The sequence below is a fragment of the Anguilla rostrata genome, chromosome 9 (assembly GCF_018555375.3).
Source record: "Anguilla rostrata isolate EN2019 chromosome 9, ASM1855537v3, whole genome shotgun sequence".
Classification (NCBI taxonomy): domain Eukaryota; kingdom Metazoa; phylum Chordata; class Actinopteri; order Anguilliformes; family Anguillidae; genus Anguilla; species Anguilla rostrata.
Window position 1 is genome coordinate 42,463,033 of NC_057941.1, and position 21,656 is coordinate 42,484,688.

The 21,656-nt window shown below is 40.2% G+C and overlaps 1 protein-coding gene across 1 annotated transcript; it reads right to left on the reverse strand.

Annotated features, from left to right (window-relative positions):
* Window positions 1-89: 89 nt before the first annotated feature.
* vkorc1l1 (vitamin K epoxide reductase complex, subunit 1-like 1) lies at window positions 90-13,299 on the reverse strand. The gene is made up of 3 exons (XM_064352238.1): window positions 13,000-13,299; window positions 8,786-8,895; window positions 90-4,122 (listed from the first exon to the last, which is right to left on the reverse strand). Exons 1-3 carry the CDS (start codon window positions 13,227-13,229, stop codon window positions 3,896-3,898), a joined length of 567 nt encoding a protein of 188 aa, XP_064208308.1. The 5' UTR covers window positions 13,230-13,299; the 3' UTR covers window positions 90-3,895.
* Window positions 13,300-21,656: the final 8,357 nt, after the last annotated feature.

Below are 21,656 nucleotides of genomic sequence, written 5' to 3' on the forward strand. Positions count from 1 at the left end.
AATAGCAACCTTTCTGCCACATTTAAGTGGATGTTTCTCCACGGAAAGGAGTAAAGAAGACAGTCAAAAATGAAAAGGAAGATGGTGGCTTCAGAGGGAATGTTTTAATGGTAGACCACTTCCACACGACAATGACACGATTTTAATGTTCACCGTTGTCATCACACGCAACATTTTGTCATATACAGAATCTAATGGTGGATTTCATCAATTGGTTTTTCGTGTTTGTGTCATCCTACCCATCATGTAACACTTTTCCATGTAAGAAAATACAGCATTTTGAACAACATATTTGGCAAATACAGAAGCAAAAACCTAAAAACAGTTTTCCTCCACAAAAACTGATTAAAAAAAAAAAAAATTGACGCTGACACATGGAATCCCCAACCTCCAATCCTGTTTGTTGTTTTTTTCCTAATAAAATAACCTATAGTGTTAAGTCTACACAGCTAAAGGGCACAGTAAATTTAACCATAAATGCCCCTTCTTATAACATTAGGAGAGAAATAAACTCTTTACTTAGTCACAGTTGAGACAACAAAAAAAGGTCAGTTTAAACATTCTTGGAGTTTGAGACAAACAAAATATTGACATGATTACTACTAAAAGCAAAAAAAAAAAAAAAAAAAAATTTTACAGGAGCCACTGTTCTTTTGAGACAGTTTGATTGGTCTACTCTATAACGACATCCATTAGGAGCAAATTACATGGTGCTGGGGGATTTTGGGGTAATCAGACTACACCTTAAAAGGGTGGGCGGGACTATCGGCGGCCATTTTCTGCTGCGTAAGGAATGACTGTCCGGGGCCCAGTCAGTGCAGAAGGCACATTCTGTGGTATCACTGGTGCGACCCCAATCACCTGCAGTAAACCGGATTCCTCTCTCGCAAAATAGCGATACCATACTTTTACCACACATTTAAATAAATACAAAATTTTGCTGCATTTATTTGTTCGTCTTAACCGTATGACTTTTTCCAGGCGAATCCTACAGGAAATTTGTTACACATTTTGGTTTGTCTGCTTGAAAAAGAACCAATTAGATAACTTTGTACCATTTTCCACCACTAAACCCATCACCTCTTCTGCAAGACAACCCAGTACAAATAACCTCATTGAAAAAGCAGTAACCTTGTATTAACATTTACATTTCAACATTGACCTTAAAACCATAATGGTTTATGTCCTTTTTATCACAATCAGTATTACACAGTCCCACAGTATTTGAGAGAATTCTCTGTAGCTACCACCAGCCTTCTTGCTAACAATTGCTGCTATGCAAATAAAATAATGGCACAAATTGCTTGGGCATCATCGACATCAAGAATGCATTGTTGGCAACCAACTCACAAGATCCACCATACATGTTTGCGTCAACCGTTTTGTTTTTTTAGTATACTTTCTATGGTTTGCTTTTTATTATTGAGAACCAGTTCAAGAATGCTAGGTCCCATTCACAGCACAGATAACATTTGTATGGAGCGTGATCATGAAAAGATGTGAAGTTATTCCAGATCTATGCCATAATGTCATTTTTCAGAATTTTAGCTTGCTAGCCCTATGGTGCTTGAGAAAGCATATTTTCAAAAGGGATTTCTGAAGTCATTCACTAACGCACAGGGAGTTGAAACTATTGGGTAATAAAAGCATGACGATGACAGGTAAGTTTACAGTTGTTGCCTCATTATACAAGCCTAATAATCAGTTTGAGCTTTGAGCAGATTGACTTTATACGTTTATTTATCTATTATCATGATCACAGTGTGTACATCATTTGGATGAAGCAAAAGCTTAGCACTTCCTTCTCATCATGCAGAATTAACTCTTCTAAAAAGTCAAAACTCTGCATGGAAAACTAAAATTCTTTCTTGAAACAACCAGTTTTTTTTACCATGCCAAAGTTCTCTGTGAATAGCACCAGCTAGATACTGTACCCCTTTTATTAACAATATACATTAACTTCAACTCTTCAAATATGATCGCCCAGCCCATGGAAGGAGAGTGCATGTGTACATACGCATGGACAAAAACTGACAACCACCCCCCCTCCCCCCCCTCCCCAAACAAAATTTAACTTCACTGTAATATACACAATTTTAAAAACATTTTATGAGTTGTGGGTCCATAAGTTTCTCCTCCATTTCACAGAATTTATGGGCAGTCACATGAGGTTGTTTTATCATACATGTTGGGCGGCAATGCAGGGTACTGGATGAAGCGTTGGATGGAAGGCTGTGGGCATAAGCCAGGCTTTCTGGCTGTGCCTGTACGGCAGGTACTAACAGACAAATCAGTTGCAGAATGTGCAAGATTTAAAAGTGACTATAAGGGTGTCGGTGACCAAACGAAGTGGGCTGTTGGGTGGCGTATTCTACTAAAGCACTTGACTTCAGTACAGTGATGCACCCCATGGTCTGGAATCATACCCTGACTCTGCCAGTGCCTACAGTGGTCAGCAGCCCCATGGGGCAGCAAAGTCGTCTCTCAGGGAGGTAGGGTTTCAGTCAGCAGGTTATCCTCGCCTTATCGCACGCTAGCAAGTCTGCACCAGCTGTGCCAGGAGTGCCTTCACCAGTACTAACAGAGGATGTTGGACCAATGTTGGACTTAAAATTGTGACCAGGAATTCCAAATAGGGAGGAATAAGGAAAGATGGGGGAAATAATGAAATCACAGCAACAGCATCTTACGAAAGAAAGTGAACTTCTAATTTTTTGGCCTTGGATTAATTATTCCATAAACTGTTCAACTGCCTGAAAACTTGAATACTATGAAAATTACCACACTTTTTTTCCCCATTAAGTCTACCTAACTTCAACAGGAAGTCATAGATTTGTACTTGCACACTATGACCTGTGTTCCTCTCCAGGTATGATGTCAGGAATGCTTTACACGTGTATTGATTCCAAAAGAAAGGTGCCAAACTGGAAGTTCCTCTGGTCAACATCTGAAGTCTGAAGGAGGACTAAAACAAGCTTCTTTTTTTTTTACTCCACTGACTTCTGAGGACAGACAGCTGAGATTGGTCAGTGGGCATCAATCGTCCATACAACTCAAAATAGCATGCCGTGTTCCTTGCTTTGATTTCAGAAATTAAGATGGTTGCACACCAACTGCAAATACATTCTGGTAATATTCATCCAGAGGACTCAAAAATCTGTATATTTTTAACGTCTGTTTCAAAGACTAAAACACAATCTAGCTTGGAATATTGCTAAGCCGCTATTTACAAAATTGCAAAAAAAATACACATTCTCCCATATTTTATATTAGTGGTCCTCTTCACAACTTTCTGTAAACAAAAAAAATTATGGTGTTATTCCATTTGATCTCTTTTCAGGGAATCACAATTGTGAATTATGAAATAACTCCATGATCATGCATTTTTTTAATCCCCACAATTCAGATCCTTTAGATTTACGTAAAGCTGAGATCAACATGAACTCATTTTTCCTATCCGTTTCAAGTATAAACCGTTCAAGTCCCGTTCTCATCTTTCAAATTTCCTACTTCAATGGTAAGATGTCCTCCAGTCAAACTTCATCAGTGCTTGCTCACTTTATTCATTTTTGTTGTTTTTTTTTTTTTTCCAAAAAGCCCATCCCTTATGAAAGAACATACTGGGGAACAAAACAGAAAAACACAAAAATAAAAGGAAAAAAAAAGTTCATTTTATGTTTCTTTAAATCCTTCCTTTGTATGCACGGTACTTGTGATCTCTGTCCCCAAAGTGGTGGCATTTTTTATCGTTTAGATTTTTTTTAATCTGCAGAATAAACATTGTTTGGAAGCAAGGTCTCCTGATGGCGAGTCAAAAGTTCAGAGGTCACATTTCTTTCTTTTTTTTGTTTGTTGTCGTTTTGTTTTACTTTCATTTTACCTCTTTTGCTTTTGTTTAGTCTTGCTTAGCTTGGAGTTGCTGCTTCCAAGCTTCATTCAAGTAAACCAGTCGCTTGTAGTTGAGGACAAACAGGATGAAGTTCAGTGCATACGTGGTGATGCAGACGAGGCAGAAGTCCTTCAAGACGAAGTAGAGGATGTAGCCGAGGTACAGCGACCCCACGACTGACGCAATGGACGTGGTCATGAGGATCAGCGCTGCCATTGCGCTGACGGTCATTCCTGCAAAGGCACAGAGGTCAGGACAAGGTACGACACAAAGAAGAGGGACACGCAGCACCACTACAGACAGTATCGCCAGTGCTCAGGGCAGTGCTATTGAACATGGCTAAATGCGGTACCACTGTGAAAGATAAGGATTTATTTATCTATTTATCTACTTCTTCCGTCCATTCCAATTTAGATCCTTTTTGAAATGTCCCGGATCAATATTTTCAAATACCTTCGTGAACTTTTAATGTTTCATGTTCCCTTTGTGAAGGGATGTTCATCCCAAGAAAAACTAATTACAGGCCATGGTTCCATAAATACATTAAATAACACATTTTTCTGTTATCTAATGACAGGCCAGAATAAGCCTCAGCTTTCAGAGCACAAGCCCTTTCAGACATTCAAATTAGAAAGTGTTTAATAACTGTATGTCTTAAAAACATATTTCACTTACTCTACCACAGAGGTCTGAGAAGGCCATGAGAACAGGACCATGAGACGAATCACAACACCTCACGCCACTTGCTTGGTGACATTTTTACGCTTCAAGTTCACGAGCATTCGCGCCATCCATTACAAACGTGAACGCAGTAACGCACGCGACCGGGTCTGCGCGGTGCTCGTCTGACCTTTAAATGTCCGGGCTCGTCCTGCAGCAGCAGACCGAGGGAGGGGTGTGCAACGACTGTCAAGACGGACTCTTCCGTTTAGCGAGGGGTCCATTACCGCACCTCGGACCGTACCCTCCTGTCTTTCGCCATCGCGCTTTTGCTTGAGAGGAGGAGCGTGACCTTTTCCGAAACCCGCTGGCGTGAAGCACCCCACAGCCCAACGCAGAGCCAGATGTGAATGGCGCTTAAAGGCCTGGCATTCTGAAATAGGGCAAGCCTTTGATGCTGCGCAGGCTCGGTTCAAAGTGCTGAAATTTCAAAAAGCGGTGGGGCTGGGAGGGGCGAAGTCAGGAAGTCACGGTTACAAATTTGGTGCGCAGAGAAGCAGCCGGAACACTGGATTAATGATGCTCTCTTTGGCAGCGGGATTCCCAATTTGTTCTGTGAAAGGCCCTTATCTGTCGGCTCCAAATTTTATTCAGAGACACTGAAATGTGAGCCTGGGCACGGGCACGGGCAATCTGAACTGCTAAATTGATCGACGCAGCAAAATGTGAGATCACCAAGTCTACTGAATGGCACTGCAGGGGAAGCTGAAGAGATCCTAAAGCAAGCCATACACAGAGCAAGCAACCAAGTTATCACGTCAGCTTTTGACAGCCCCATTTAATTTAAAATGCTATCCCTTCAATTTTCTTGTTTACTTCATTAAACCACTTCAGTGAGGACCACGATAATGTTTCTTGCACCTCATTTCACCTGGTTTACATTTCCTTTTTCCAAATTATGCTATCATAGTGAGGCTAATACATTTCAAAGGCCTTTTGTTGGGCACCAATTAATTTATTCAGCCTGTGGGAAGATGTTGGAAGTCAATATACCAATCGTGAAAGGAAGGCGAGTGAACTAGCCATACGGTGACAAATACTGGACTCTTTCCTTATTCCAGAAAACCATAAATAAACACGCAAGTAGGGATCTACTTCAGTCATAGGCAAATGTAACTTTTAACACCAGTCCATTGTAGGAACAGTTATTCCGTTAGGCTGGCCAGATCTCCTTTTTTCCCTGGACAAGTCCTTTTGGGACAGAATACGTCCATCCAGGCGGGATTTCCTAAACGTTCCTAAAACTGTCCGATTAGGTTTCCTCCTTCCATAGACCATGCATAAATAAAGAGCCCAATATTATGTTAATAAAGCCTGCCCACTCCTGTGCTCTCTCTTTTATTTTTTTTATGGTTAACCTAATTCAATAGTTATTTTATGCAGTGCAATATTAAATGGACACATAAATGGCTCATAATAACAATGGCTCCATGCCTCTAATGCGTACCCTATCATGTGACACCGTGCCTATTTAAAGAGAGCGTGTAACACCCGCTTGCTGTACCAGCTGATATGGGTTTCAGAAGCGAAAACACTTGGGCACGTGCAAGAGTGCAAGGTTTTCATCCACAGAACTGACTGGAACTGCCTCGCATAACTGTAGCATTCCAAAGATGAGGAAATCAGTCTGAAACCAAGTCGCAAAGCCAACACCCAGGGAGTTCCATAGTCCCGCGACTCTTTTGAAAGGTTCTGGTGATGAAGGGGTTCACAGAGACACACATTGCCTACCATCCAGGGATTCTGTTAAGTAGCATAACAAAGTCAAAACAAAGAAGAGCTTGTTCTGGATGTACACGGCCCTTGAAATGCGTTGGTTAAATGAATATGACCGCAGCTGAAAGAAGAATATGAGCTTTTATTTTTGCCCTGGGCCAAAACAGCATCTTCCGTTCATCTCAAATAGGTTTTTTTTTTTTTTTTTGGGCTTTTTTCAGCTTTATTAGACAGAACAATGTAGAGAGACAGGAAGAACAGGGGAAGAGAGAGGGAGAGACGTGCGACAAATGTCACGGGGTCGGACTCGAACCGCCAACGTCGCGGCTCGCAATGAGCATGTGGATAGTGCTCTACAGGCGACGTCACGAGACACCCTTTTAAGGGGATATGTTAACAAGTCTCCATAGGTTTTATGTATTTTGTATATTTACTTAGAAGTACGTCTGACAGTCAAGTGTACTTTTAACTACTTTTCATGATTGTCAAGTAGCATATCAAGTGCATACCCAATATATAGCCTAGTTGTGCATGTCTACCCCTGATATACTTTTCCTATTTTTTGCCCCTAATTGTGCCTCTTGCATCCCCACTAAGTTATCCATGCCAGTGCAAGAATACAGCATAAACATGCATTAATACAAAGCACTAACCTACCACCCACTGAATATTTTCCACATTATAGACCACAGAGTACTACAGGATGTCTAACGCTGATCAGTGGAGAGGAGCATCTCTAACCGACCACAAGCAGCAATCTGTGGGCAACCACCTGAACGAACTATTGCAGCTGCAGTGCAAGGAACCTTGGCCGACTAACTCAGCCTGGCTGACTGTAACTCGTATTGGCCAACTGTAACACGGCTTGGCCGACTGTAACTTGTATTGGCCAACTGTAACTCGTATTGGCCAACTGTAACACGGCTTGGCCGACTGTAACTTGTATTGGCCAACTGTAACTCGTATTGGCCAACTGTAACACGGCTTGGCCAACAGTAACTTGTATTGACCAACTGTAACTCGTATTGGCTGACTGTAACTTGTATTGGCCAACTGTAACTCGTATTGGCCGACTGTAACTCGGCTTGGCCAACAGTAACTTGTATTGGCCAACTGTAACTCGGCTTGGCCGACTGTAACTAGTATTGGCCAACTGTAACACGGCTTGGCCAACAGTAACTTGTATTGGCCAACTGTAACTCGGCCTGGCCGACTGTAACTCGGCCTGGCCAACTGAAACTCATGGCTCCTGTCACTCTGGACACATCGGCCGAGAGTGCTGCACATAGCTAAACTGGCGGCTCTGGGTGCAGTGGTGCACCCTATGATCTGGGAATTTAATCCTGACAGTGGCGGGGAGGCCCTCAAGAACACGTACCTTCAGCCACAGTGCCAAGTGAGGCTAGCACATAATAGCAACTCTCATAATCAGATACCAGCGCTCTGACTGTGGCAGCTGTGTAAAGTGTGCTATCTTTCTATCCAATGGATGCACAGGTCAGCTGCGGATCCACAGAGTAAATAGTGACGATAGCTGGCTGTATGCATTTTGGAGCATAGCTGCAGCAATAGAATGTCTAGCTGCTGCAATTGGGCATTCTAAATTTAGGACCGAAGAATAGGGAAAGTTTTTTTAAACAATGTTTTAAAACCAAGCTGTTGGTGAAAATACATGCATTCTGTGGAGGAAAAATCCTTCAGGTTCATAGCTGGAAATTGTTTTAATTGAAATTTAATTGTAAATGCTTCCCTAGTATCTCAGTTCCTTTACAGATGTACACTGCTAAAGAAACCGACAATGTACGCCAAAATAGTAAAGCTCTTCTCAACTCTGGCCACTTGAGTTAATTCTTGACTCTAAGCAAGCGTCTGTCCTGTTCTCCAGAAAGAAGAATGCTTACTTCAGACGAGCTGTGTCAACAGGCTAATCGGACTTCACATTTCTTTGGCTCATGTTTCATCCTCCCATACAAACACACACACACACACACACGAGAACATGCACACACGCAAACACACACACACACACGCGCGCACACACACACACACACAAGCACGCACACACATGTATACACATGCACACACGCACACACAAACACACGCACGTGAACATGCACGCACACACACACACACACAGTAACAGGTCCACAAAGAAAAGCAGGCTTGTTTGCAGAAATAGGCACATTGAATGTGTTTAAAGAAAATTATACAAATGCCTTTTTAAACATGGAATATCCGTGTGAGGTCACAAGCCACACTGCACATGATTTCAGGGCAGGGCCTCACAGAAACCAAAAAGAAGAAACCATTCCACTCACACACCCAATCTAGAATATTCGTGTTTACTCACCTGACAAGTAAGACAACCCCATTGCTTACAATATTCAAAAGAAAAATATGAGTTTTTATAATGTTTAACTTTTTTTGCAGGTGCTCACTGCATGACAAACCAAAACTTACCTAGTAACAGCTGACATGCATAAAAGAAAATTCCATAGACGCTGTTTGGCTGGTTCATTGCACTGTCTTTACCAAAGATTGAGCCCAACAGTCCAAACCCTCGACCCCACCTGAAAAAGACAGAAAGGTAGTGCAGTGTGTTGACAAATATAGAACATAATAATACACTGAATATATTAAAAATCTTACTTTTATTAAAAAAAAAAAAAATTTTAACTCTTTTTAAAAAGAAGCCAGTTCAAAGGAACAGAACTGGGAACTGAAGATGTAACACAAAAGGAAAATTAGTACAACTAATTTTAGTAGACAGTTTTTCAATATTGCATTAAAGTACTTCTGCTATATGCCTAAATGCAAATGCAAGTTATGCAAGTACAGTACTGGTCTAAAATGCACAGAATACATTCAACTGACAAAACAGAATAAATAAAATGTCCATACTGATGGCAATTCGGCCTGAGGGCAGTTAAGGTCCCCTTATCACTGGCCTTTTCACTGGGAACTTTCCTTTTCTGCAAGGAAATATGACCCCCACACAGCTCTGCTCCAAATATAGACTGGATAAAACTATTCATAACAACAATAACTTTGGTCACGAATAATTCCAGTCTCAGTGGGCGCTGCTCTCCACTAAAAAGCTAAGATGAGGGTCCCTCATTAGTTCTCTTGGAAAATGTGAAGTTCGAAAAAAAATTTTACCATCCACAGAGACCAAAGTTGCTTCTCTTGTCCCAAATTAGAATAAAGCACATGGTTGTCTACGGCAAACTCGGTCTCCTTGTTTGGGCTAGCCAAAATCGCTTTAGCCTGCAGTATATTTGCTGTGTAATGAAGATTATTAACTTTGCGGAGAGACCTTAAGTAAGCCTAGTGCTGTGACAACATGCAGCCTGTTTTGAAGGCCTTGCTCTCTGCCACAGTAATATGCTCAGCCAAACTCGAGCACCAGCACACTCTGCCCTGTCAGAGGTCATGCAGACTCAGACAGACATATACTTCTTTTTGTCTGAGGCCACTGGTAATACAGTAGCACAGAGACTGACATAATTAAAGAAGATGTATTACATGCAGTGGTAAGGGGTAACAAAGAAGAAGATGCCTGCACTGAATTAATTGCTTCCAAAAATGCTATGTTTAAATGCTAACAATGCTTCAACCTGCAAGGCCCTTTCTGGTAGAGTTAACAAGAGCAAAAAATTCAAGTAAAGGATTTACAGAATTTTCACAGCAAAAGCACAGTACTGTATACAAATAGGAAAATAGCTTTCTGTAAAACTCCAAAAACCATTGAATAAAATAACATAATAATATCGTAAACGAGTGAGTCAGCCCAACCATCAAGCCAGAGTGAGGGTTCAAAATAATGTGTAACACTTCAAAATAATCCATAAGTTTCATTTGTAACACTGAAATCCTTACTGTGCAAACTTCCAGAGGTGCTTCAGCAACTGGAGAAATCTCCAATCACAACTGGGCATTTCGGGAAAATGTTCTCAAGATTTAACTGATAATTCCCCCCCCCCCCCCCCAAGTTCTACGCCATATGATGTGCTGAAGGTCATTAAGGCTCTTCAGACACCGTGAAGACATTCACTGCATGCATTCCTACCACAGGCACGCATTGCGTTAACCCACAAATGTCACAGCTACAGACCTCAAGAAATCATAACTGAAATGTTTGGTAAATCTTAATTGCGATGAAAAAAATGAGTGAAATGAAAACGGCATCATTTCAGGGCATGTCCCTGAACAGCTGAATAGACGTTTAACTTGTTGCTCTTGCACCATAAGCTATTCAGTACTTCACTCCATCACTCATGGGGGTTTCTCCTGATAGCGAAGTTATCATTTTGGTTTCAAACAATGAATTAGCAAATGCCTGAACAGAGTTGCAAAGAAGCACTTGGCGATATACAATAAGCAGCATACAAATGGTATTAAAAGCCATCCATCAGTCCTTGATATTTTGCAGGAAAATATTTAATAAAAAATACAAAGATTTACGTTCATATAATTCTGACTATGCAGTCATAGGCAAGCAAGGAGAAAACCTGACTGAAAATAAACCCTTGTGCTAATGTGGATAAGCAGGGCGATCACTCTGAATCAATATGGCATGCAGTCAAAGAGCAAACCTTTCTTCAGTCCTCGGGTTCAGTTCTGATAATGAAATGGCCTGTCAGTTCTTCGGGGCTTGAACAGATTTGTATATGACCTTTGCATGTCATGCGCCACCAGGTGTAAGGAGAGTTAATGACAGTGATTTATAATGCAAATTATTTTTGGTTTAAGGGTGCCAAAATTTCCCCTACGCAGTTCCCCACCGCATCAGCAAAACCCCGTTTTGTGTAATGAAACTATATGGGATTTCTCCCCTAGCCCGGGGCCGCGCCACGAATTGTGGAAATAAGACCATTTATTTTTTACCTACGATTCGAGGCTGCCGTCACATGACAGCCTTCCCTGAGCTGAGGGTGCTTATGAAACCGTTTCCGCCAGCGCCACGGTTTGCATGACTCCCACACCACACGTGCTCTTCCTCTTTCTCATTCCCTGGGGGGTGAGTGTCGAACGTAACGCAAGAGAGCCTGTCGGCCAGTCTACGATTCGACTGCATGCAGCCCACAAGCAAGGTCTCCCCGTTCCGCAAAGTTTACTCAACAAACCAATAGCAGTTGCCTAGTCTAGGATTTGCCTTGGGAACTGCACCATATGACTCCTGACTAATGAGAGAAAGTAGCCCTGTACCTGAACTATGAAACAAACCCAATATCTATTATTATCAACCCAAGACATATTCAGGCACCCAATATGCATGAATGCAAAATGTTTTACTTAGCTGACACATAAATAAGCATGCTGAATTCTCAAACTATCCACACAACAAAAATACGCAGGGGATAACAGATCATTCTTTTTTCCACAGTCTTGCTCCATCATCTAACTTGTTATTGGTTAGCTAATGTAGTCTTTTTTCATCCCATCCTTGTCATTTAATTCCAGGAGATCTTTCAACTGCCCTAAGGCAACATGTAAGCCCATGATCAATCACTTAGAATAAACTGCATTTCTGAGGCACAAACTAACCCTGCACGACTGTTTCAAACTACAGCATATTAATCTATGGAATTATATTGCAGTTCTAAGACTATTCATCCTGGATAAAATTTCATGTTACTAGTTTTGAGAAATTTTAAATGATCACCGTATGGGCTGTGATAAAAACGAATATATACAGTGGGTCCCCAGGACCGAGTTTGAAAACAACTACTCTAAACTCTGAGTATAGTATTGAATTTAGCAGTCAATAAAGATAAAATAATACGCAAATGTATAGCTATCTAAAATGCATAAAGTACAACTCATGCAAAACCTGTGTGGGTGAGTGTGTATAACACACACACACACACACACATATATATATATATATACATACACACACACACACAGTACGTGTCCAGCTATTCCAAATATTCGTATTACTGAAGAATGCCTAAGCAATGACTGTCTCCAGTCAATGCGAATAGCACTAAAAGAACTATCGATAACGTTGATTACAGGGTATCCATCTATTCTGACGTTGTAACTATCCATTAATCTAGCTGCTCACAGTCTAAAACCTACCTTTAGTTTTTTTAAATGACGACAAACACAATGTGTTAATCCATTAATGCAGAACATGCCCACATATATGGGCTGCTTTATTGCTAGCTCTTTAGCTTCAAGCTAGTTGGCTGTCAATCCATTCTCTCCAGCTAACCAGCTAGCTAGCTACATTTAAGCGAACCTAAAACAAAAACAGTGGGTTTTGTGAAGTAACGTTATCCAGCTATCGATAGCTCCACTGGTGGATCATTATGAACTAATATCGCCATGATAACCTCATTTCAGGGTGGCCTTTGAACAATGCTAGGCATTATGTAGCTGAATTGCTTGCTAGCTTGCAAGCTAGCTATTCTGTCTTGCTAACCAGCTAGCTAGCTACAATAAATCAAACACAGTGATCTGAAATACGAGTCGTGCATTGTACACGTTACAAGATTTCAGAACTAACTACCATATAATGAGAGCAACACCAATGGGGCAACATCAATATGAACGAAATAATTTTGACAGGGGAATGATGCCACCAGACCCCCCTCCAAATCTCATTCAGTCGCTCATCTGAACTCGCACTACCAACAATCACCGCCGTTGTACTGATTTCAAATTACCTGGAGGAGAACACTTTAGAGCAACTCATTGAGTTGCTCACGTCGCACATTGCCTTGTAATTCGGGTCCCTCGCCTTTTCGCTTTCCACATGAAAGGCATAAAGTGAGAGCAGGATGCCCAACAGGCAGACAAGCAGCCGGGCTATTCTTTCCCATCGAGGGGTAGACACTCTCAGGACGGGCGCCGCCATCTTTCTACGGCCTTGCTTGCACACGCAGCCGCCTACCATTGGGGCTCCGGGGAGCTGCGACGTGGAATAGCGTACGACGTGCCACACCGCCAGGGGCGTGTCACCCTGTTCGACTTTTCTTGTCTACATGAGCTGACCAAGCCTTCTGTGAAACGCGGAGCTAGATAATAGACTTTCACACTGACCCGGAGCTGGAACGGAGCCTAATAGGCTGCTGGTCTCTGGAGCAGAGGTTGTGACACAGCTCCACTACTTTTCAGAGAATATACATCGATTAATCTGTAGCTTGTATATTGCTTTAATGTATCCAAGTAGCATTTCTTATTTATTAATATGAATAATAATAATAATGCAACTAGTCCTGTTGCATCTAAAACAGGCATGATACTTCATTGCTGCCTTTCATCAATGAAACATAACGATTCTCCAAGCATACTGGATTGATTGAATTACTTTTTTCATTCTATAAATCCTATATCCTGTGAGGACATGATTTGTCAAATTACATATTTTAACCCAGGAGTACACAGTTTAATGGCCAAAAGTGTTTTTCTGGAAACAAAGGAAAGATTTTGGGAGGCAGGGCTTTGTCAGGTAAAGCACAAAAGTGTGCACTGACCCCTATTTCAGATCAGGACAAAAGACATTTGGCCAAAACATCTCCCCTTATCATTTCTAGCATATAAAAAGCACTCACATTTCTTAAAACGGTCAGAATATCATCAGCCCGCACTCTATAGCTGGACACACGACATAGACGGTTGGCTCTGGTATAAAGCTACATGCTTCTTTAAAGCAACTCTGTCACCAGACGCCTTCATTTTTCCATTGATTATGTGCCAAAAGATGATGGCCACAGCTTTTGCCATTTTAATAGCATTGTGCACAACACACAAGGAGAAGTGAAATCAAACGCAGTCACAGTTTTACCACTGTATTGCACTTCATATTTTAATCATATGTGCCAGACATTACATTACAGGCATTTAGCAGATGCTCTTCTTTAACGGAGCAACGTATGCAACTTTTTAAATAGCATTTACATTGCATCCAATTACACTCAAGCAATGGCTCACCCAGATGTTGTGATGTGCTGTCAACATAATGGCTTCATTTTGTGTGGCTTTTCCTCCAGGCAAAGAAACATTGCAAAACACCAGTGAACCAACATAGCTACTCTTTTTAGTCTGATACTGCATGGTTTATTTAATAACACTATTTGGAAAACACTTTTTCCAAGTTGAGTATTGATATAATGACTACCTAATGACTTTCTAAGGACAATTTTCCATACTTGGAATGTTAGGTCGTGGCTGGTGAAAAGAAACAAAAGCTTATCGGTTTTTCCTGAAATTTACAGAAAAGCAGTGCGTGAAATTATCGGTGAAATGCTCAGGATTAATATCTAGAAGCTTTCCAACTTCAATAATTATAATAGAATTGCATTTAACAAAGTGAATTTAAAGTCAATAAAGCATCTTCAAGCATACTAGACCCATGCAAGTATTGTTTTAGAAGTTGCACAATCAGAAATGGAAACAAGACACACCACTTTTTAAGTACAGGGTACCTCAAAGAATGCTTCTTTCAATCTGCATGTAACATATTTGAACCTTTTACAGATGGATAGTCATTGTTAAAATCTGTCATAATACTGTAATGCATGTTAGTCATCCTAAGAATTCAGCATAATGGTATGAACTGGTGAGAATAAATCAATATTGAACAGAGTATTTGTGTATTTAAGTCATGGTGTTTCCAGATCTGAGACAGTGGTAAGACCAGGTAAAAGCAACAAAAGCTGGGAGCATTGTGGAGCTGTACTACTGCAATACCACTGGATGGCAGTGTAGATTTGACAGCAGAGTACTGATGTGATAAAAAGAGAATCTTCAGCAAAAATAATATTTAGCATGGTTTCATACCTATATACATAGAATAATAACTTGACCAAATATTCTTTGACATAAACACTACAGAAACCCATATTTTTCATTTTCATTCCTTCTTGTGCTCATAAAGAAATTTTCTTTCTTGGGCATGGTGCAGGTCTGCCATGGTGCTTTGTTTTTTGCATTTGGAATTAAATGGCAAATTTTTACCTTTGAAAGAATGTGTTTAACGTCATTGCATTTGAAGTAACCACAGTGTATTTTCTGTGTGTAATTACTAGACAAGGCCTTAAGAGGCCCTTGCTGCCCAATGTGGGAGCCATCTGCAGCTTTCATTTCAAACTTCTCCTCTCACCTCCCAGCTGTACACTGCCTCCGGCATTTCAAAAACTCACCACGAGGACAGCCATTAAACAGGAATCTGCTTCACAAACGGTATTATTTCCAGACAAAACAAGTCCACTGTCATGTGTTCACTTCGTGTTGTCAAAGTGGATTAAAAACAAAGCAACATAAACCAAAAAGTAATGTGTTGCTTTTTGAGATTTATGCTCATATTTACAATCATGATATGCGCCGTGGTGTGTAAAATAGCATTAACGCATTGGTCGTTAATTCATCATTACGGCTCAACCCATTCGCTGTGCATACAGAATTCGCCCGTCAATAGTTCATAAATATCCGTGTATCTTCGCAGACACAACGCAACAACACAAGCCCAGAATACTCAGCCACATCTCGCCCTATTTTCAGCTAATCAAACGGCACTATTTATGAAAAAACGAACATGTGACTTCTGCGCCTTTAAGGAGTGGCTAGTATTTGTTTACATACAGTGAAAGCTGAGACTGTTCGTTTAGGCTAGTTTAGGCTGTTTTTATTTCTGAAAACATGGCAACAGAAATTGAGACATTGGCATTTTTCGAAGAGCAACACTATGATCGGTATGAGTACTACAATATGAATGATTACTCGTGTCATGCACGAGGGAAAGGAAGAACAAAAAGGGAGATTGAACTGAACACCAATCGCCATTCCCCTGCTGGGCATGAGCGGAAAATTGCAGAAAAATATCATAACAGCGAGATAAAACGCAGAAGAACAAAAAGTTGTTCTTAATGGATACCCTACAGGTAATACAATAGAAATGGAGTGCGATGTAGCAAGGCGAAAAGTATGCGCTTTTTTCTAGAACATTTGTTCTAAAACTCTTGATGCAACATGTCTTTTGGTGAATACTGTTATTGCGCAATTGCACAAAAGGTGTCTGATCCGCTGGACGCCGTTCGCTTGCCATTATCCCTTTTTTGTACGGCTGTAACTATCTACTAATTGTACCTTTTATAATACAACAACGGGCTGCAAATTAGTTAATGTATCTTACATAAATCTGGGTTATGTGATTATCGTTAATATGACTGCATAGGATGAAGGTATCATGTAGAATTCCCAGTGGTTTTGCTTTGAAGGAAGCCAGGGGTATGCTGCAAAATCAATATTACTACTGTTATGATTCAAGATTTCAAGCTGTGCGCTTGACAGTAGAAATATGATAATTGTTAGGACATGTTCAAAGGTCAAAAATGTTCTACAAGAAAGCAGTTTTATTAGCTAAAGTGTTCAACTTAATGAAATATGGCTCATTACAAATTGCAACTGTTCTTTTTTTTCCTTTAGTGTTGATGTTTGCACAACGGAATCACGGACTGAAGAGATGACCGTACTGTACCCTCCTTGAACTACTGGTTCAACTACTTGGTTTCCTGTCCCAAGAATGGAGCTTGGAGACTGTGATGCATCTTTGAATCCTTAAATCCTGTTCCTGAGAAAATGTCCTATTCGTTTTCTGCTTCATGTGACTAATGTGGCCTGGAATGGGCAGGTGTCACAAAGGTGTACAAGAACAGGCAATATGCATGGGTGTAATTTAATCTAGCTAACATTCTTCCTGGAATCTAGAAGTTTCTGACAAGGTCAAATGATTTGTCAATAAATAAAGAATACATTGATAAATTAATATTTTCGTTTGTTTTTAAATACAAATCATAAAGGAGATGGCACAGTTCTTGACATCAAAATACACAGAAAAAAGTTAGCTTCTTTTGTTAATTTTTTTTCTTTTTCTTTTGGCAACCTTTATTTAGGGTTTTCATAGAAAGTGGCAAGTCCATGTAACTGCATCTAATATACTTTAAATGATTAACAGATTATACCAGGGGAAATAAATCCTTAAAAGTGTTACTTTTGTGTCCTTGAAACATCACCAATATAAAAATTTGAAAATAATTTTAATAAAATCGACGCATATGGTAATATTAAATAGAATCTCCTAAATATTCAATTTTTATGTGCTTCTCATGTATCAGTCTAAGCTTGTAATCTTTATTGTCACATTAAGAATGTAGGATTATGATTACTTCCAGCCCCACATGAGAGAATTATATCCTAAATGTAGGCTACTTTTTAAAAAATAGAGAAACACTTTAGCAACCACATGGTGCCAGAAGAACATTTAGTTTTCCCATTGGGATTTTTAATCTGAGATTATAAGGAGCGCCCATCTTCATCACTTGTTCGTATTGATTCCATAGAGGCATGTATCCGACGGAACTCGCCGAACTATCTGCATATTACCACCCATTAAACGGATAGTTTGGGCAGGCATCCTCGCCGGATTCGGTGAGAACCAGCATCAGGGTCAGGGTCAAGATAAACATCCGACAAGAAATGACTTTGTAACCGCCTCCATTTCAATGGTAGCTGAGTTTTCGCATCCGCAAGGAATGCTGGGATAGTTGGCGATGTGAGGCAAGTGGGCGGAGTGACCGGAAAGACAGGGAACATGCCATAACGAATCAGATTAAAGATCCGATGTGTAAATTGTCTCCAATTTCAATCTTTTCCCCCATTCTACATAGTTCAGTTAAGGAACAATCATTATTTATTGCTGTGTGGGGATTTCCAAAATATACGATCAATATGCATTGGTTGTAATTCAACTACTTTCAGTGTGAAGTAATTGGTAGTATGTACAGTTACGTTTTCAGAGAGGTTTCTCCAACACTTTGTGCATAGGTAGTCTGTTTCAGGACTCAAAAACCCCCAGTTGTAGGTCTGGTAGTAACAGAGACATGGGACATATATTGAAAATAACACAGCTGGATAATATTGTACATTAGGTGGCAGTGTCCTTCACTTAAAGGGGAACTGCACCATTTATTTCCCCATGTTACTTGGCCATAATATGAATAAAAGATCCGGTTCCAAACTTCAAAGTCCATCCTATAGCACAGAACCACCACTTCTGCATATTTCGACTAGCAAGGTGAGGAAAAACTTGTTAGAATAAGCAGTCAGTAGATTACCAACATAAAAATGCTGAAATGTTGTTGTGTGTTGGGTTGTACAAATAACCAAGCCAAGAACCCAGATTTTAAGTTTTATGTCCTCATGTGCAAAAAGACTGAGTTAATTGTAATATATAGTAATGTTGTCGCTTATTTCCAATTATCGATAAGGCAACTCAACTGTTTTCTGCGTTGTCATACTTAATGTGTAGCCAGGTAACAGCAGCTACCACTTCCTGGTTGTTTACAAAGTCAGTAACGTTACCATGCTCTTATACTATTAGTGGGCCAATTTGGCAAGATCTCACTGGTGCAGGAGTACGATGCAAGTATGCATTTCACCTCTACAGCAATGAAAAGACAGGATGGTCTTGCATTTAAAAGTTCAGGTGCCTTACTGATAAATTGAAATTAAGCGACAATATTACTATACATTATAATTGTCAACATGATCATCATCATTTTTATATTATCTCAATAGCAATTTGCCTGGGAAATCAATAGACACGGTCTAGCTAGCCAGCCACCTAGCAGTACGATGTAGTCTTGGCTAACTAGCTAACTGAGGATACTAAGTATTTATCTAGGTAACTAATGTGAAGCTACCTAACTGGGTGATATGTTTCATTCATATGGTTTCAGTTGCTCTCACTGGATAATTGCATCTCTCTCACTCAAAAATTGCTTCCTCTTGCGTTAGTTTGACTGAATTTTGTCCACAATGGCGCTTCATAGTACAGCAGTGCATTGTGGGTGTTGAAGTAACAGCAGAAGTCTGGAGAATATTGTTTTCAGAGACTTGGAATTTCTCTATCTAGAAAACACCATATTTTTGGGTGCACTTCTCCTTTAAGAAAATGCAATGGTTAACGTAATGGGCGTTAGATTCTTCAATCAGCATGTGTGCAAGTGGGTGTCTTGTGTATTTTTATTTATTTATTTATTCTGGGAATAATTATTATGTTCTCTTCACTGGAAACCATATTCTATATATGCATACGATATAAAGCAAAAATATATATTTGTAATTGATAATTGCAGAATCGTGTGTGTTGCTTTTTAACATTTTTTTCTTGTCCCTTTGTCATGAATCCTTATTTCAATGATTTTTTAAATAGTGTGTGATGAAAATAACAAGAACACTTTTTGTCATGGGACCATGTAACATTTATTTCCAAATATGTCACTCAATGATCACTTTCACCAAGCACTTTCATTGTTTGTCGCCTTGTTTGTCCTCCTCTGTGACTGCGGGTTTCTCTTTATCAGGACAGATATCTGTAAATAAAAATAAAGACTGTTGTCAAACCAATAAATATCTGTGTCCTGTTACATGTAGCTGTGTAAACCGAAATGCGCATTTTCTTAAATCTTTTTTCTCTTGATTCAGACACAGGTGAGTTTGTGGGCCTGTAAGAGTATATTGTTTTGATTGTCTATGTCATGTGCAAATTTTGATGATGATTAAAACTCTTGGTTGTGCAAATTTACAGTGCATGCTTCTAAAGCAAATCTGTTTAGTTGGATATTTACTACTGCAGTTGAAGTACACTGTGAACAAATAATTACATTAATTGTATACATGAATAACAGTGTATATAATTACATAATGTATAGTATATACGTATAGTATAAGGCCTTATGCAGTCACACCACCATGCACTCTGCTCATGCTGAATGGCTGAAGCTAAGCAAGCGTGGTCTTGGTTAGTGCCATAGTGGGAGACCACCTGGGAAAACTATGTTGCTGCTGGAAGTGGTTTTGGTGCCAGCAGGGCCAATTCCCCAGTGCAGTGAGGGGGAGACTGTGCTGTTGGAGATGCTGTCTTTAGGATGAGACATTAAACTGAGGTCTTGACTCCTTAAAGATCCCACAGCACTTGTTGCAAAAACCGAGGTCCTGGCTCACTGTGGTCATTAAAGGCCCCACAGCACTTGTTGCGAAGAGTAGGGGGTTCCCCGGGGTCCTGGCCACATTCCCAACCTGGATGTCTCAAACTAGCCACCTAATCATCCCTTGATTTAATTGGCTAAAGGAAATGTTCTCTCCCTCTCCACCTTAGCTAATGCGTGGTGAGCATTCTGGTGCAAAATGACTGCCGTGCAACACATTGGTGGTGGGTGAGGTGAGTTCCCACTCATCACTGTGAAGCCCTTTGAGGGTTCGGAAAAGTGCTATGTTAATACAATGATTCAATTAATGCCATGATATTGTCTCACAATAATAAAAATAAATCACAATCAAGCCGACTTCTTGGAAAATAGAATATAATGATTACAACAGAAGAATAGTATGTTTAAGGCTGTGAACAGAAACAGGAAGGGACAGAAGAGGAAGGCCTTTATGTGACCTAGCTCCTATGAAATTAAATGAAATGTCTGTAAATGCAGTTTGCACAGTTTAAGATGAAGCTCGTAAGCATAAGACATAACACGTGAGCAGCAACATAGTGGTAGTGTGAACATGAGGTTAAGACACTATTATTGGTGGTTACAGGCCTGTCGTATATGGTCTTATTTCAGTTATTGTTCAGTGGTTATTACAGGGCTGGGTAGAAACATAACAGATGAAGTAGTCACTGACCTAGCTTTCCATCATATTTGAAGCTTGGCTTTGGAAACTCCAGGCACTCAACTTGTTTGCGGTACATCTCCAATGCAGACTGGCTCAGCGTCTTTGTTCTCCCTGTAAAACCATTTGTGGACAGAGCCATGTAATATCAGGTTGATTGCCCGTAGAGCTAGCATGAGACTGGAATATGAGAGACTGAGACAGTTAAGAGATATGAAAAATCGGCAACTTTGCCTTTAAGTCCTGTGCACTGATTTAGAACCCCTTTTGCATTGTTCTGATTTTCATAAATGCCATTTTAAACAAGGCACCTGATTTCCTTTCACTTAATTGTGTCAATCATGGCAGTATATATCCATTATATACTGTATTATGTTAGCATTCACATCACATTGTAACATAAAGGGTAAGTTCAATGGCTGCCTCCAGAGTGGACATACCAAAGATATAGAGTGACTTGGTGATGTCCCCGACCTCCACAATGATACAGCTCAGGACAAGACTGTCAGGACCGGCAGGCAGGATGATGCAAGTCGAAGTGCCATTTGCATCTGAGGAGGAGAATTAGCTTTACAGAGCCATCTAAAATGCATCACTGATGTATGTCATCAAGTCATAATTTCATTTAAATACACTGCTACTTTGCTTGCCTATC

Bases quoted from the DNA above. Each gene is read 5' to 3' on its own strand.
- vkorc1l1 (XM_064352238.1), bottom strand. From the start codon at position 13,229: ATGGTAGGCGGCTGCGTGTGCAAGCAAGGCCGTAGAAAGATGGCGGCG. The intron at 8,896-12,999 runs GTAATTTGAAAT...TGTCTTTTTCAG, and splicing joins TCTAAAGTGTTCTCCTCCAG to GTGGGGTCGAGGGTTTGGAC. The intron at 4,123-8,785 runs GTAAGTTTTGGT...GTGCCTTTGCAG, and splicing joins TGCATGTCAGCTGTTACTAG to GAATGACCGTCAGCGCAATG.